Source organism: Rhinolophus sinicus, chromosome 15 (genome assembly GCF_057876585.1).
Source record: "Rhinolophus sinicus isolate RSI-liver-muscle chromosome 15, RSI-T2T, whole genome shotgun sequence".
NCBI classification, from domain to species: Eukaryota; Metazoa; Chordata; class Mammalia; order Chiroptera; family Rhinolophidae; genus Rhinolophus; species Rhinolophus sinicus.
The window spans coordinates 20,139,690-20,158,517 of NC_142515.1; the positions used below are offsets into that span (position 1 = coordinate 20,139,690).

The 18,828-nt window shown below is 40.3% G+C and overlaps 1 protein-coding gene across 1 annotated transcript in view; it reads right to left on the minus strand.

Moving 5' to 3' along the window:
* SORCS3 (sortilin related VPS10 domain containing receptor 3) overlaps nucleotides 1-18,828 on the minus strand; it is a 539,923-nt gene that overhangs the window by 1,037 nt on the left and 520,058 nt on the right. The window contains exons 21-26 of the mRNA XM_019725085.3: nucleotides 14,811-14,934; nucleotides 13,304-13,416; nucleotides 9,265-9,396; nucleotides 7,410-7,509; nucleotides 6,343-6,448; nucleotides 887-1,047 (exon numbers count right to left, since the gene is read on the minus strand). Coding sequence (XP_019580644.3) covers nucleotides 887-1,047; nucleotides 6,343-6,448; nucleotides 7,410-7,509; nucleotides 9,265-9,396; nucleotides 13,304-13,416; nucleotides 14,811-14,934 — 736 coding nt within the window. The remainder of the gene's footprint in view (nucleotides 1-886; nucleotides 1,048-6,342; nucleotides 6,449-7,409; nucleotides 7,510-9,264; nucleotides 9,397-13,303; nucleotides 13,417-14,810; nucleotides 14,935-18,828) is intronic.

Genomic DNA, 18,828 nt, shown 5'->3' on the forward strand with positions numbered 1-18,828 from the left:
GGGCACTGGCTTACCTCATCTACATTTGACATTTGCCATCTCCCACACCGGCGCACAAGGTAGGAGAAATACCTTGCTGTCTTCTCCTCTAGTGAGAGCCCACATGTACTGAACACTTACTAAGTGGCAGGCACTGGGCTAATGACAAAACATCATTTCATTATCATGACAATCTCAGAAGGTACCGTGTTTCCCAGAAAAATAAGACCTAGCTGGACAATCAGCTCTAATGTGTCTTTGGAGCAAAAATTAATATAAGACCCAGTCTTATATTGTATTATATTATATCATATTATATTATACCCAGTATTATATTATATTATATTATATTATATTATATTATATTATATTATATTATATTATATTATAAGACCGGGTCTTATATTAATGTTTGCTCCAAAAGACGCATTAGAGCTGATTGTCTGGCTAGGTCTTTTTGGGGAAACATGGAAGGTACTATTATTCCCATGTCACAGATGAGGAATACAAGTCCCAGGGAGGTAGCAGAGCAAGTCGATGGGCTGAGCAAGAAAATGGACCTAGGGCTTTCTGACGACAGAGCCAAACTTCCTGTGATTATTAATTAGGACAGACCATGCTTTTGCTTCATAGAAGAAAAATAAAAAAGGCCAACAGTGATGGATAGTTGGCCTCATCCCTCCCCCACCCCAGCTCCTATATTTTCAATCTTCATCTACTTTTAAGGAGAAAACATTCTACCTGTTTTATGTGGTTAGAGGTGGCAGGCAATTTTCAAACATGATTATTTGTATTTTTTCCCCTTCCCTCCAACCCAGTGCTATCTGAAGAACAGGCAAAGTGGGGTGGCTGACCTCGTGTTTAGGGGACAGAGGACACAGAGCCTTGGGGGTAGCAGCACACATACCTATGACCCGGGTGTCCAGCTCTTTGTCCAGCAGTTCCTCGGGTTCAGTGAAGTCACTGAGTGTGATTTTGGGGGTGTTTTCACTTTGGCTCACTGACCCAATCATCTCCTGCTCCTTGTCATGTTGAACTTGAGCATAAATGTTAATCCAGGGGATTTTCCTACATGGTGGGGGAGTAAAATCAGATTATGATCACAGGGCATGTCAAGCATTGGCAGTTGGAAACATGGATAAGAGGGGGAAGAAGCTTTTTACAGGAAAAGCCAATGTCTGGGAAAAGGGCTGGTCACCCAGACACCACTGTGGCCATGAGACCAAGAAAGACAAGGTCAGAGACCCAGGTGCCCACGGAGATGCACAGAACTCCCTGAGTAACGCATCTACTTCTGGGGTTAAAAACAAGCAGGTGCAAACAGAAGGGTAACATTGTCGTTCAGATATGCACTAAAACCCTGAAAACAGACCTGTTAATACGTTTTTAAAGGAGCTGGACTTTGAGACTCATAAGATTGTATCATAGTGAAACTTGCATCAATTTAATCAATTCACGTTGGTTCCTTTATGAATAGACAAGAAATAAAAGATTTATAGCCACTTCTACCATTTTCAGAACACCATCCACAGGCCGAGTATCTTAAATACTTCAACAGTCAGTTTCCTCGTCCATTCAATGGGAATCTCAGTAGCTTCCTTTCAGGAAAGGAGCAAGGCAAAGATTGAGAAGCTAAATAACTTCCTTCAAAGACACAGAGTGGGTTTGGAAACAAGGCAGGCAGACTTGAGATTGGAGGAATAGGCAGGTTCAAATGAAAAGCTTCTCAAAGATTCGTCACCTTATCTCCTGACCCACTGTGCACCAGCTTCTGTAGCCTCCTTTGAATTCCTCTAATCCAGTGCTTCTCAAACTATAATGTGACTGTACATTGCCCACGTTCTCGTTAAAATGCATTTGTGACTCTATGCGTCTGGGAAGGATGGGTTGAAATTCTGCATTTCTGCCAAGCTCCCGGTTATGCTGATGTCACTGGTCTGAGACCCAGACTTTGAGTTGAAAGACTCTAATACATCAAACTCATCCCCACTGTGGTGACTTTGCACCAACTGTTTCCTCTACCTGTAACACATCTCCTTCTACCCTTCTCATGACGGTGTCCTTCTTGCCTGTCAGAACTTGGCTTACAAGTCATTTCCAAGAGGTCTCTCCTGACCACCCAACCTCTGCTGCTATAGATATGTGATGGGACTGTGTCTAGGAAAGATGTGAACAGGTATTGGTTTAGGGTGATGTAATAGGCAATGTTTGTTAACTGGTTTTCTATCTGTCTCTCCCTTTAGACTATAAGCCCCATGTGTGCAAGGTCCAGGCTTTTATCTTCACTGTTATTCACTTAACTTAGTACAGGGCCTGGCACATGGTTCACATTCAGCAAGACTTTGTTGAAGGAATGAATAAATGACCTGAAAGCCTGTGCTCTTTCTCCGTTCATATATTATGTTCTCAAACAAAAAGATCACACTTTATATCTTGGAAGAGATACATCTAGAAGAGATCTCTCTACCTCAATAAATGATAAGGAAATTGGACCGAAGTCCTGACATTTCATGAAGCTGACTACTGGCATAGATGTTATTAAAACTTGAGACATCTGACATCCACCACAACCCAGAACATTCTGTGCATTTCTAAAGAAGAATCATTCTGTTGTCCTAATACCAACATGTGATATTTTCAAGCTTCTACATTCCCCTCCCCACTCCATTCCAAACCCCGATGAAGTAGAGTATGGAGACATTTAATAAAGTTTTTCTACAACTAATTCAAAAGACAAGATCCAAAAATAGGTTTAAAACGCAAGTAGTTTTTACCTTTCTTTTACTTTCAGTTTTCATGTCTCTAATGGTTGCTTTCCACATACCAAGGGAGGTGTCCTTGGGATTCCTACTGGTCTGAACCAGCTTAATATAACTTATAAGAACCTTGAATGAACAGACTGTACGTGAGGCAGCAAACCGCAGGCTCTCTAAATGTGTCTAATTAAAAATTCATGCTGACCCTTTCTTCTTATCTAAATAGAAATGCAGCCAGATGACTTAGATTTCTTCTAATCATAAAAGTACATATTACTCATGAACATTGGAATCAACTGTAATATTTATTAGGTGCTGGGGGCAGTCAAACCATTTCTGATCACAGAAGCCTATATACATCAAAGCTGTAGCCAGAGTTCACTGTCTCGCCCCCACCCTTTCCTGCTTTCCTAATGATACCTGTGAGGATTTAGATAAATTTATCCTTATAAAGATTGTTCACTTTATTTCAGTCTCCAAAAACAGGAAGGATTATTCAACATCTTTAATAGATGGTGAAAGGGAATGAATTTTATATGTCACAATTTTCAGCCTTTAAAAAAATTGTAAAATTGTTTTTCATTTCTTAACATGCCCACTTGTAGTATTGCTGAGAATCTAAGACTGAACCCAAAGTCTGCAGATAAGAAAGGGTGGGAAATAGAGTGATATATAGGTATGTCTTGGGCTACACATTCATATAGGTTTTAATAAGAGGAGTAAGATGGATCAACCCAAGTCATCTATAAAAACTTAAGTTTTCATTTGTTTGTTCTAACTATGACAGTGTTAGAAGCCCATGGGAGGAAATTAGAGAAAGAAGTGTCGTCTTCAGACTATGATGAAAGTATTACTGAAAAAAAAAAAAGTGAAAAAAATATAAAAGCTCAAAAGTTATCTTGGATAACCAGAAAAAAACAAACCTACAGTAGAGAAAGAACGTCTTATTAAGCAGAGTTTTCAGAAAAGAAAAAAACATTTCATAGTGATTTTTAATTATATTGCCTAAAACATCAGATAATAATAGTCACTATCCAAGAACAAGATCAAATGTGAGAGACCGGGTGATATTTATTTACAGAAAGCTTGAGGACAATGGTAACTCTATTCTCCTCCCCTGTGAAGTGATGACTTGGGATATTGAGATTCTTTTCAGTGCCTGTCACACAGTAGGCACGCAATAAATGTCTGTTGAATGAATGGCTTACTGACTAAATGCTGGTCGTCACAAAGAGAAAATTTGGGGTCTGAAAACAGCATGGCCAGTGATATAGAAACAGAAACAGAATTGTCCATTCCCTAGACTGTGCTAGCCAAGTGTTTATTAGCCAGGTGTAGCTATTTAAATTTAAATGAACTCAAGTTAAATACATTTCACAATTCAGCTCCTCGATCACATTAGTACTGTGTTGGACAGTACAGATTTTGGGGCATTTCTATCACTGCAGAAAGTTCTAATGGACAGTAATGAAAGAAGCAAAGGAAACTCTGGGAATCAGGTATAAGAACATGACCTTTACTTTTCTGCAAGCCAGGCACCCTCCACAGCGCCAACACTGGAGTTCCAGGTGATGGGGAGGAAAGAAGACCAAGGAAAGAAAAGAATATCCAACAGGATGTCCACCAAAGGGCTTGAGTATTGGGAGGAAAACTTCTAGAAAAGGTAGCTAGAAAAGAAAATTGCCGATTGGTAACTCTTAGCTGACTCCGCTATTTATCCAGTTTGACTGGTGTTTGTTTCCTGTAGCCTTAGCCACATAATTCACTGTCAGGGACATAGAAAGGGTTGGCTGCTATTTAGGGACTACAGAGGTAGAATAATTCAGAGACGGTACTACCTGGCGTAGGTTCAAGTATTGAAGTGTACACATTTAGAGATGCCTCCTTTCATAAGTTGACTGTCTAAGGAGCTTAGCAGCATTTATAAGAGAACAGAAAACTCTAAGCCACAGGATAAATTTTGCTTGAATTTGGAGATGTCTGACACAAATACTGTTTTGTAGGACTTCCACTGGCCCTGACCTCAGCCATCATGGAGTTCTAGAAGCCAGACAGATAAAGTTGGTTTAGTTCATCTTCAAACTCCAATAACCACCGGGCTTCCCCACAATCAAATCCTTGGATGAATGAAAGTGTGCTTTGCATGTAACTGAAGTACATCGAGAAACGGGTGTTGCCTTGACCAGACTGTGTGTGTATTGCATCTTTGCTCTCCAATTGTAATATAACCAGTTTTCCGCCCATCCTCAAAGGGAACAGGGCAGGTGGGCTGACACGCATTGATCCAAGAGGACATTGACTCACATACTTGTCTATAAATCAAGTAGAAAGGTAAACCTCACTCCGTCCTTCTGTTAGAGGGTGTTGAAGGATCCCTGCTGTTGTGGCTAATGCTGAGATGGATATTGATTAAACTGGTGTTCTTAAGCCTGAGATATCCACTACAGGAGAGTTAAAGGGGGCTGGGGAAGGTGTAGAATGAAGCACCTTTACCACAGATTGCTTCCAAAATCTAAAAGCATCACTTCTAATACCTAGAAAAACTCCCAGGACCAAGTTATGCTTTCAAAACACATCTGACAGTAATTAATGATATTTCTACTTTACCCAGGCTTCCAATGAAGCATATTTCTATGCCGCTGATATGATTTTTGTGAGCCTACTATATGCCAGTTTGTGACAGAAAGGGCACCTCTGGAAGGTATATTCTTTGTTATTTATAACAATAGCTTAGATTTGTTGATTAGTTAGTATGTACCAGGTGTAGATAGTATTACATTTAAACCACATAGCAAACCTATAAAGTGTTATTGTTTTTCCCATTTCACAGATGAGGAAACTGAGGCTTAGGGGGGCAAATTCAATTGCCCAAGTTTACAAATGCTAAAAGTTAAAATTGGGTCTGTCTGATTTCAGAGTATATGCTCTTAAACAGTATACCTCTTGGTAGAGTATTACATTATTCAAATAATAGTACATAAGTATTGATTTCAATTTCATGTTTTTAATAAGCATTCTGTTATATCACCATTCCTGTGGCCTTCAAAATTAATTTTTGAATACAAGTCAAGTTTGTTTTCCCTCACCAATTTCCCTTTAGAAACAGGAAAAAAAAAAAAAAAAGGTGGGGGGCAGGGACAGGTTGAATGGTTTTAGCATGCAAATTTAAACAGAAATACTGCATAGCTGTAACACAAGAAAATGTATGTGTATGTCTGCATACAGATTTCGGCTGCATTTTCTCTACTCCACTATCATGAATGGTTGTTAAGCTGTAGAAAAAGATATCCTGAACATTTGAGACCTGACTTAAGAAATTTAGGTGAGGTTGGAAAACCCGACAGTTCCCTTGAAGAGGATAAATTGATTTCATAGACTATCCCTTCTTTCCCTAACTCAATATACTTATAAATTGGATAGAGTTCAGATTCTTAAACTTATTTATTCCCTTACCCTCAACCATTCCTGCTTTTCCCCAATGCCAACGAGAGCTTCAAGGAGAATTAATATAACGTATTTGGATTGAGTTTAGGAATGTTGATTATACGAAGAATCAGCTCCCATGAATCAAGCTCCAAGACCAAAACTGAGTGATCGCAGCACATACCTTTTAAACTTGTAGATCAAGAACACGGCCAGGCCGACAAACACCACTGACAAGAGCATAAGCATGGCCGAGCTGCTGCGCCCAGCACTGGAGTCCACCAATGGAGCTAGGAGGCAAGAACAGGCATGCTCACTTGGAAGCTATTAGCTGGAGGGCATACCCACTGGATAAAGGAGTCTCCAGTTGCCCTGCATGCTATCTGGGCACAGAAAGCTGGGTTTCAATGATGAAATGGTACCCCCAATTACAGCGTCTTAGGGAAGGTAACCTGCTCTGCTCTGCCTGGGGAGACTTGCTGTTCTTTGTGTAAACTGAGCCATGTGTATCTACTAAGGGGAGTACAAGAAAAGAAGGACTCTCTCTCCATTGCCTGAGTGTCTGTCAACACAATTACAGGTGGCCCATTGGGAATTTTGGATTAAACACTGATACAATGTTCCACTCTCTTCCTTTATACTGTTCTGGTGAAACAGTGCTAAGATGAGCACATTTGGAGCACATCTGAAAAGTCTTTTATTAATAAGAAACATTTAGCAAATACGCTCTCCCAGAGAGCCAGTTGTGGATGCCCAATGGGACAGGTCTTGTTTTATTATTACTTTTACAAATCAACCAACTAGAGTTGATCATGCTTCCATTTAGACTTATACACTGTAAATCAAAGGGAGTTTTAAAAAGTCATTCGATCTGGCCTCCAGACCAAGATTCATAGAATCAGAGAATTGCAGAAATTAAGAGAGTTAGAGGACTACCTAATAGAATCCCAACTGTTGCAGCTGAAAACAAGTAATAAAGTCAAGGCCCAAAGAGATTGTAGGTTTTCCCCAGATCATCCAGGGATTCAATAGCACAGCCACTTCTAACAAAGTCTTCTTGCCACCTCAATAGGGAGCCTTGAGAAAGATGTAATTGATCTTTCTTAATCATCTATATGCAAAAGAGCCGTGCCACACAGCCATTTTCAGGCTGTTATGGAGAAGTATTTGGTAATTACCTCCTCCCTTTTCTCTCAGGAAAACAGATCACCATCTCCGTTTGCCCCTGAATCCCAACAGGCGCTCACTCACCTAATGTCAGCTGTGTGACATACACAATGATTTGAACTCCTGGCTTCAGTTCAAATTGGACCAAGTTTTGATTTAGAGCGTTAAACAGAATCTCTACAATCTACAAGAAGAGAGAGAGAGGCTGCATGAGAAGGCATGGCATGCGACAATGTTCCCTCATGGAGTAAGAAATCAGGCTCAATAGGCAAAAAAATGACTGTGTTCAATCAGAGGACAGGATATCGGAACCTTATATCAATTTGGTTCTCTTGGAGCTTGTAGAGCCAGGGAAGTGGTTGGTATTATTCACGTATACTAAAGAGGAAAGTGAGACACAAAGAGGTGTGTCCAAAGTCACTTGGTAAATTAGAGTTGATAACAGACATCAATTATCAATTAGAGTTGATAACAGACATCAGTGCTTCATTCATCTCCTAGTTAAGTGCTCTTTCATCCACACCTTTTAACTTACCTTATAGAAAAATGTGTGAGTTCCAATGACAGAAAGTCAACCCATCATTTGTCCTTTAGTCTGATCAAATAATACACACAGGGCAGTGAGGCACTTGCTAGAATAAAATAAGTTACGTATATCCCAGCCCACTCCTCTGTTTTGTTTTGTTTTTTCTCTTAGAGACAATGGGAGGCAAACATCAAAGCAGAAGCTGCCTCCTTTTTATGGGATAATTTTTCCTCTTTACTTTTCCTCAGCAAGTCTCAGAACACAGAACATTGATTTAATCACTCCGTAATTCCCACATGAAAGCAGAGGCAGACTTAGGCTGTTGTCCCTAACTCTTATCTCGCTGTACACGCTTTAATATCACAGCTGCTATTCATCACCATAATTACCTATTTATCTAAATGGATGGATATTGTAGCTTCCAAATATAGTTCACACATGCCACTTGCTATTTCAGAATAAAGAGGTCTTGTAAAAGTGATGTATGCACTGAGAAACTGAATTTATTTCTGGCCAACTTCAATATGCAACCCTGCAATGCAAGGATCCGCTTCATTTTCCAGAGAAACTGACTGTGATGACATCTATGCTGCTTGAGAAGGACTGAAGATGGATGTGGGGATGGGGGTGATGGCCAGGTGAGTGTCAGAGGGACACAGGAGATGCCTATACAATGATTACCTCATATGGGAGAAAATATGTTTGATTCATGCCGATTTCTAGCGGCCTCATTTTCGCTTATTTCTACTTCTGACTTAGCATCAAGGGAAATTAGGGGAGATTGAAGCAGAGCACAGCCACTAAGACCCCAGTAAGGGCAGGGAGTGACAGAGGGAGAACCATGGGACTGGCCATCTCCTTTACTTCCTGAATAGTGTGCAGATCACAGGAACTATATGCCCATTTGGTAAGGACAGTAAGTCATTTGTAAACGCTGCTTCCTTAGTCAAAGCAAGATGAGACAACCCGTCTCTCTCCAAAGACACATGTTGAAAGGAGTTCATGTTCTCGCCAGAAGCAGGATTTAGACTGACCAGGATCTCTAAATACAAGAAGCACACTTTCCCAGAAATAAATAGGGAAACACAAATTCCTCTCTTTCTCTCCCCCATCCCTCTCCCCCGGGACAAGTCATTGGGTGGGAGATGGGAGCAAGTTGCAGAGATGCCAACTGTTGGAATGATGATGCCAGGGGGGCTTTTTCTTCCTGGGTGGCTAAATGTTCCCATCTATGTGCATTTGTGTCTATTCTGAGTAAGGCTGATTGCTCTTCAAAGCCCTGAGTGCTGGGCCAATAGTGACAGGCTGATGGGCCAACGGGAGACAGCTTGTCTCTCATTGTGGCTGGAATCATCTTTGGGTCCCCTTAGAATGAGATGTATAGGCAATTGTTCTAAGTTTTCTTTCACTTACTTGTTCCAGGTCCCCGTCATTGCCTTTCCTCCTCTCTGTCAAGTTCTTCGGGGGGAGGATAAAGAGCTCTGCTGAAGTTGGGAGGCCAGGGAACACAGCCACCAGGATCTGGTCTTCGGGGACACTGGTTACCTGCAAAGATGTATAGACTGAAGAGTGAGGTCCTCGAGGAGGACACAAGTCAGTAACAAGGAGCAGAATACATACAGGGCTAAGGCTTGTGCATGGTTTTTCAATGCAGCATTTTAGGCACAAGTTCCAACACACATCCAGGCTTTCTTTCTGTTGTCCTCTAGGACTGCTAGGTAAAGAATTCTTAGTTTCACTACGTCCTCTGCTCTTATATACATTTTCACTGAAACTAAAATGCTATTGCAAATGATTTCCAAATTATTGTTTGCTGGGAACTTTTGCAAAAGCCCCTCCCATATTTTCTGTACTTAGAGGGGGAGAGCTTCTGAGTAAAACATAAACAGACTGGCGGCAAATGAGGAATAAGAAGTTATAAACAAACATGGGGAAATGCAAATTAAAGAAAAAGCAAAGCAGCACTTGTTTTTACTTACGAAAGCAGGATTTTTTGTTAACTTAAAATAGCTAATATTGGTGAAGCTTCAATTAAGATATTTCCTCATTTGTTGCTGGCAGCACTAAAAATTGATACATAGTGCCAATTTGTTTTTCAAAAGACTCACTGTAAGGCCATAAAAATATTCAGACCCTTTGTTCAGTAACTGTAACTTGGAGTGCTTGTCGTAAAGAAATAATCCAAAATATAGGAAAAAGGCATATCCAGGAAGAAATGCCTACAACTTTATTTATAATATAATAATAGCAAATAAGTGGGAAAAACACAAATATTCAAAAACATTAAGTAAATAATAATATCAACTTGATAGAATGTTACTCCACCATTAAGATTAAAATTAGTACAGTGAAAAAACACTTATGATAGCTGCATTCTGACCTATCTCCTTACATTTCTTGGGTTACAACTCTATAAAAATAAAAACGTGCAGGAGGGAAAAAGCAAAACAAAACAGTAAAAGTTGTGTCAAAGTTCTGATATTGTGAGTTAATTTTTAAATTCTTGAGTGTTTAGTCAAAGGATTATATTGCTTTTGATAAAAACTTAAAAGCTTCTGTCTGAAGGCAGATTCCTGAAGGAAACAAAACCCTGAGTTTTCCCCCTGTAAAGGGTATGTCTATTCTTCCTTCTGTGTCTCCTGAAAGTCTTTTATCCAGAACAACACGTCTTCTTCTCCCAATCCAATTATGGTAATGTAGTCTTCAATTTGGCAGAAATGCCTGCCTCCTCCCCTGACTATCTCTGCTTGCAGTGCACCCCTCCATGTCAGCACCCACCCCCCACAAGCCCTTCCAAAATACCACCTCCACCACATCTCAGCAACTTAGATCATGGCCTCTATGACAGATGAGTACATCCATCCGCTATAGTCTTTTGTCTGATAGGCTCTTACTGTATGTTTGCCCAGACATTCCTGGAGATCTTTGGGGGCAACCTCACTCTCTCAAAAGATGCCTGACAGTATAGAGACTCAGTAAATAGTTGCTGGATTGAATAGAAGTGGAGGGGTTAGTTGTTTCCCATTTGCTCAGCTCTGATTCCTAACTGGAACTAGGCTGAGAGATTAGAGGTAATTCTCAGAGATGTGATAACGAAGAGTAAGTTTCGACTTGACTTGCGAGAAGTAGCAGGCAGCAGGCAGAAGACTAAGAAGTTCACCAAGCAGAGTCTTCCCTTGGAACCTGAGGAGCTTTGCCAGCTGTCTCCCTATCCTGTGGGAAGGCATGCTCCCAAGTAGCTGGAAGTCTCCGTGTCCAAGAACACTGAGCCAGAAAGCCTCATCTTAACCAGCCAGGGGAAACAAGTCTCCAGAGACCAGACTGAGGAGCAAAATGCAGAGAATTACCCAGGGGAGTGAAGTGGGTGAGTCTGTGAGTGCAGTGACTGGTGTAACCCTTTGTCCCAGGGAATTGTGGTCTTAGGGAGTGTGAGTCAATTAGGGACCTTGGAGGGAACTTGGAGATATGTGTATAGAGTCACTTAATCTCATCCAAAGGGGTGTATGAGTAATTGGTCTTCATGAGATTTAAGACCCAGTCATGAAATGGCATGGCTGGTTATTATTATTTATTGGGATTATTATTACAATTACAAAATTATTTTTTAAAAAGCTCATATGATTTTAATAAATACAATCATACAAAATACAACACAATTCTGGATCTTTCACAGTCAAGTGCATCCCAGAGCAGCCTCATTTTTGTCCTTTTCTGTGGACAGTCTCTTTATAAAAAGATTTGAGGTGAAGTTCATCTTTTAAACAACTCCCCACAGGAATGCTCTTATATCATTCTCTTTTACTTCTTCCTGTCTGCCGGCCTGTTCTCCATGTCCATCCCTGGAGCTTTCTCCTACAACTTGGGAAGCATCAACATCCGTGTCTGTCCTGCTCCCATACTATCCGTGGGGCGTGGGGTGGTTTATGGACCCCCACGGCCTCAACTCCCACATCTCTACCTGGAACGGGAAGCTCTGCTTGATCTTCAGATCCATATTTTCAACTTTCCTGGTTGTCTTCACCCAATTGTTTCTCATGTGCTCCAAATGCATATAAATGATCAAACCATTATTGTTCCCCCAGCATATTTCTCCTACATAGTCCCCATCTTGATTAAAAGGCAAGGCCAGCTCTTACCTGCTCTTGTACTCAGAAAGCTTCTCCCTCCCTCTCACCCACACTATATATTATTAGTCATTAATTATACTGTTCAACTTCCTTAGTAGCCTTTGAATGTTTCCATTCCAGGATCATTTATCTCTAGATAACTAAAGTCATCTTTAACTGGTCATTTTTTGTGACATCTCTCCCCTACATATTCACTTCCCACCTCAGCATTCCTCTGTATTGCTACCAGAGTGGGTACCTGACATGTAAATCTATTGTCAGGATTTTTTACTACAATAAATGCAACACATCTCACACTTCCCAGTGCCTATAAGAGATATGTCAAACCCCTGTTAGCTTCTCAGAACCTTCACAAACTACCTAACCTTCCTAGTTCAACATTAATCATACTTGCCCTTAAAACCTAAAGATTGCCTACACTAAACTCTGCCATTTCCCAAATATGCTATGCTTTTTCAGTAGTCCATGTGTTTGCACATGCTGTTCATTCTACTTGAAAGATATGATCCTTTTCTATTAACTACTGTTTATCCTTTAAAACAGAGTTCAAGTATCCTCTCTGAAGACCATCCTAATAGTTCACAAGTATTTATTGAGTCACAAATATGTGCTAAGCCTTCGTTTTCCTGGATAGAGGGACTCACACTTCTCTGCACACTCTTTTGAAATGCTGGCCATGCCTCTATCACAGAATGAGTTGCATATTAGAATTGACCATGTTTTAGTCATTGTTATATTCTAGTACCTAGCCCTGAGCAAAGTGTTAACAGCGCCCTCTAAAGTTTCTTTAAGGCAAATCTGACGTTGGATTAACTTTATAGAGTCTGCTGGCATGCTCTGTTTCCTGGCCTGTAGCCTTGATTGCCATGTATGGGCAATGGTAGTCTTGGAGTCTGAGTGAGTGTCTGGTTAAGAAAACCACTTTGGTGGGCAAACAGCCAATAAAGTGAATCATAAAGCGTAGACTCAAAGAGTGGTCCACACTATTTCATTAAAGGAGTCAAGCTCCTGTCTTAGACAAATTTAGGATAAAGATGGGGTCAATCTCCATCCTCAAATGCTTCTCTCTCTCTCTCTCTCTCTCTCTCTCTCTCTCTCTCTCTCTCTCTCTCTCTCTCTCTCTCTCTCCCCCCCCCCCGCCTGTCCCCCAAACCCTCATCTTTCTTCACTTCTTCCATTTTTCTCTCTCTCTCTCTCTCTTTTTACAGAGAAATAATCCTTATCTAACTGTAGAATGGTGATTTTTAATCCATGAAAACATATTCTGGAGGACACCATCTGGCTCTTTATTCCTAAAGATTTCAGCAAAAATAAAGCCAACTTACTTTAACCAGAGCTCGCTTGATGACATTGCCAATATCTTGCCTCCACTCAGGAATGTCAGGATTGTGGTAATCCAGATTAGGAGAGAATGATAAGAGCTGGGACTGGAAGTATTCTGCAGGAAGAGAGAGTGTGTGACTGAGGCTGAGAGAGGGTGTGCTAAGCAAGGGGACAGCACGATCACTGTGTCTAGGGAAAGGGCACTCTTTCATGTAGCATCACCTATAATTCCATCTTTTCAGCCTGTTTCTTGGCTTCTGAAAGGAAGTGGGATTTGATGATCAGGAGTAGATTTGTGCTCCTACCATTTTTGTTAGTCCCTAAAATCTTAAGCCCGTCTTCTTGTAAAAGAATATTACCTGAAATAAAATGTAAGTATGAAACCCCAGAAGAAGGACACTTTTGCTACTGTAAGTGATATCATGCAGATTGAGTGATACAGTTTTAACAAGTTGGACTTAATGAGAATGGAGCCTTATGTCTTTCCTTCAGTTCCTTTGTACATCCTGCTAGTAACTGCCTCAGGGCATTAAAAAACAGATTGAAATCCTCTATCGAGGGTGTGAGTGACATTCAATTTCTTGACCTGGTTAGCGGGTACACAGCTTTGTTCACTTTGTGGTAATTCATGAAGCTGAAACGCTTATGATGTGTACTTTTCTGTATTAAATGTACACTTCAGTAAAAAAATGCTTAATTAAAAAACAAAAATCTTCTAGGTGCCCAATGAGAGAGCCTGAGCATCAAGTTGCAGACATGTAGGAAAAGACATTCACCTGAAGTGAGGCTGAAGAGATGTGGTCTGAGTCAGAGGACCTTAGTACAACTTTCTAGAAAACCCCTGGTATAGTGGCTGTTTTTAGGTGCTTGGGGGAGGTTGTGTGGGATGGTAGTAAAAGCACAATTTTATTTAAAATAAATTTAATAATTAAGAATAGTTCTCCAGGATTTAGAACAGGATAGGGGCCATATTTACCACTCTCCTGCCTTGTCTGTCCTTATATTCTTAGCCTTATGTTCAGCCTTTGCAGGCAATGATGTTGGAATCTCCACCAATCAAGAAAACACATAGATTATGTGCAGTTCATCTCAGTACCTGAACTATGAGTTCTTCAAGGGCAGGGACCATGACTCCTCCAGCTTTTGAAATCACTGGTCCCATCCTCACAAAGAGTGTATGCTGCGTGCGTGTTGCAGATACCTCAGCACGACATAAGATCTAGATGTTTCTATATCTAGGTTAGCATCACTTCAACTTATGATAAGTCTCTGTCTAATGAGACCATCAGGTTGTGATGCAGACACATCACAGAAGACAACAAACACCTGTCTGTGCCTGCTTCTCTGTTCAGGAACAAGGTAGGAAGAAGCTTTCGATACCTCTTGTGGACCTACATCATTTCCCCATGGTCTAAAGAGTTTCCAAAGCAGTCAGCCATTGTCACTAGGATAGGTAGAGGGGATAGACTGGGCAGGAGGGGGCATCACTGGACAATTTCCAGAGCTTACCATGAACTGCAATATCTTTTGTGTCCTGGATAAGGGCATTCCCAGCGGCCACCTGAACGGTGATGGTGTTGGTTCCCTCTGCATGGAAGGTGAAGGAAATGCTGCTGTCCAAGGTGATGAGGGGCTAAAAGACAGTAGAAAGACAAATTGAATCCTCTGTGGGATATGAGATGTCCTCCTTTACTATAAATCTCAGATAGTCATAATTCTGTACAGCATTTGCAAATCCTCAAGGGGTCCTAACATGAAAAAGAAGAAAGAAAATTACACAGCTTCCTAAAACTGTGATTGTATCCAGTATCCAGGAAGAGTATTCAAACACTCAAAAAACACTGTAAAATGTTTATCCTGAGTGATAAAGATAAGACTGGACACCCTGGATTTTGCTTGTCATTCTGTTCCTTTTCCTGGGGCAAAGTAGAAAAGCAACTTTTGTAACCTCTTTCTACTGGCTTTGGAAAGAGATCATTTCAGTTCCCCAATACTCGGTGTCGCTTGTATTTGCATCCTGTATTCGATTGGACTATAAGACTATTCAGAGAAGTGACCTCATTTTATTTACTTCTGTATCACCTATCCTTGGCATATTGTCTTACATACAGCAGAATAGAGATGTAGGTTGGATGCAAGGTCATATAACTGGTTTTTAAATTTATTTTCTATTCGCAAGCCATTTCTAACATTGTTAATAGGTTAGAAAACATAAACCTTCATATCTGTGATCATTTTTGATGCTTTTTTTTCTTTTTCTGTTTTATTTTTTTTTATCCTACCAGATAGGGACTTGACAAGGATAAAGAAAGAAACAGAATGATTCCCCCCCCTGTGAATTAGGATCTCAATAAAATCAGGTACTTGTTAGAGAGAAGAGAATGAAGATCCTGAGATTCAAGAGTCACTATTCAGTGGTCATCTTAAGCCCATGCCCTCTCAAGTTCTCTGGTGTTTGCAACATAAGACATAACACTAAGGCAGCTCCTAAAGAGATATCACAAGCCCGGATGAGGACTCCCTCTGGTAGCTGCCAGGACAGCAATGGGATAGAGTAACAATGTAGCCAGTTGGCATCACAGAGCTGCCCTATAAGGGGGTGGGTGTAGGCAAGTGCTCACACAGCAAACCCATGTATGTAGCTGAACATGGCCTGGAAGTGTGGGCTAGAACCCTGCAGAGGCTCAGAGCGGCAGCTTTCAGACAGCACCCCCTGCTGCAACACTACGTCTTTTTTTTGTTTGTTTTTCCTAACTCAAAATTTTCAACTGGGACCCTGAAGTAATAATTTGATTTCTTCTACTTTAAAATCCTATAGCTCTATTTTATGACCTGGCTGATGGCTGGAGTTTGGGAAGATTAGAGATATTGCTCTAAGCTGTGACACCCTTTCTTCTCTGGTTGCTAAATGAAAGAGATTGAATATGGAAAGAGATATACTCTTTCCCTTATCTAAGTGTAAACCCCAGAATTCAAGCATTCTTCCCTGTATTTATGGCTCTGTGATGAAACACACAAAGGTGTGCCTACATTAATTAAACAGTAAATGAGGTACAAGTAGGTTCTGTGATGCACACCAACTCCAATGGGCCAATGGCGACTGCTCAGTGTCCTGTGTTGAGGAGGATTCTGAAGTTAAGCTGGACTCAGCATAGCAATGTTGGCCATGGTCGTTGAATAAGGGAAAAACAACATGCGTACCCTGGGTCGCCACCTCTAGTATAACAAGAACAAAGACTTGAAACACTGGCTCCATTACTATTTTAACGAATGACCTTGAGCAAAGTTTGTTCCCTTTCTGTGTCTTAGGGTTTTTTTTGTTTTGTTTTTTGTTTGTTTCTTTTGGTTTTTGTTGTTGTTGTTATCTGTTAATGAAAGGTTTGGGCTAGAAAAGTTGTGAGGACTCACTCAGCTTGGAATATATAGGCTAGATGACTGGCTTTATGCACACTTTCTAGCTCCTACTGGTCAACACACTAGGTCTTATCTGTCAGAATCCCTTCAACTGCTTCATTATCTTAGAAAAACTTCAGTTTTACAAGAAATTGCAATATTTCTAAAGTAGTTGTGCCATTTTACGTTTTATGACTTAGCAATCTCAGTCAAGTTAAAAGAAAATACATGTCAACAAACAAACAAACCAAATGTCCATAGCAGTATATTCATAACAGCCAAACACTGAAAAGAGCCTAGGAGAATTCATCAACAGAAGAATGAATTAAATAGTCACAGTATATTCATACAATGAACACAAAAATACAAATGCTGATATCCACATCAGTATATATGGATCCCAAAACCGTAAGAAGTGAAAGAAGCCTTACAAAAAAGAATTCATATGGTATGATTACATCTGTGTGAAGTTCTAGAACAGGCAAAGCTAATCTATGATGAAAAAATAGTGATTGGTTCTGGAGATTGGGGGTGGGAATGGACTGAGACTGGGCATGAGAGAACTTTCAGGAGTGACAGTAATACTACATATTTTGATGGGTGATATGAGTGTAAATAAATATTGAATTCTTATTAATGATTTGTAGGCCAAGGCATTTAGTACAAAGTGTCTAAAATTTGCTTTGAAATAGAACATTTAAGTGTCTAAAATTTGCTTTGAAATGGAACAAAACATTAATATCAGTTGGTGATGGATGGAGGGATGGACAGATAGATAGATGTGACAAAACAAGCATAGTAAATGTTAACAGTAGACTACAGGTAGTAGGTATATTGATGTTCACTGTAAACTTCTTTTAGCTTTAGTGTATGTTTGAAGTTTGCAATAATAAATGTTGGGAAAGAAACAAAACGAAAAAGGAATTGATATGTTTTTATTTTTCTTGATTCCATGAATTACCTCTCTCGGATCATGACTATGTTATAGCGCCCTTCCGTTTCAGTGATTGCCCTCAGCTATCGCTCATCTCTTCCTACCTCGTACACCATGGTATTTTTCTTCCTTGATAGTCAGTTCTTTAGGGAACCTTCACTACTTCCTTGTCACCTCTTCAGCTCTCAGTGGTCTACATGGCCCCCTCTCCTTTCTCTGCATACTCTTCTTCTCTTAGACTCAGTGGTTGGTGCTGTGCTGGGCGTGACATCCGTTTTTGAGGGGACTAGAATTCATCTTGTCCCAGCAGATTTGTTCTCTCCATCTAGCTGCTTTCCTAGGAGAACCAAGGGCCAGAGACACCGGGTGGCAGGACAACAGAATATCATCTGAGGTGGGAAAGGGTGTGCTATCCCACTAGCCAGTCAGGGATCTGAGCCACAGCAAACAAACTGTGCTGAATGGTCACACTTGGTTTCCGGGTGGCAGGCCATAGGCTTCTGTGCTGGGCAGATGGCAGAACCTAATTCTGTTTTTAAAATGGCTTTTGTTTTTCATCAGCTCTTAGGGCATCGTGGCTGATATTACCTTCCTTGCAAAGCTGGAACACTCAACAGGATCCTTGAATTCTTTCTTGGCTACCAATATCTAGTGAACAATGCTAAATTAAATCAAATATTTTAAGGTTCATTTACAAAATCTATTAGGCAAGCAGACACATTTATTAAGCCAGACCTCTGTTAATCCCAGCAAATTAGCCTTTCAGAGCCCCACAAATCCAACAGGCGGCCAATTGACTTCTCTGTCTCTATGCTTTGCCCACAATGCAGGGCCAACCCACAAGGAAGTTCCTTAGAATACCATATTTGGCTGTGTACAATGTGCACTTTTTTGCCCAAATTTGTGAGGGAAAAATAAGGAAGCGCATTATACGTGGTTAGTACTAATTCTGTATCTACATACATTTTTTAATTCTTTTATGTATGCTTATGAGTTAAAAGTGTAATGATAAATAAATAAATGCTAAAATTCCTTTATAATACAAAAAAACCCAAGTACCTAAATATAAACAAATAAAAATTTGAATAAAAAAATTAAAACGAAAGATTTTTTTCCCCTGAAATCTTGGGCCAAAAATGTGGGTGTGCATTACACACGGCAAAATATAGTAATACCTCATGCTTGCCTAGGGTTTGGAGT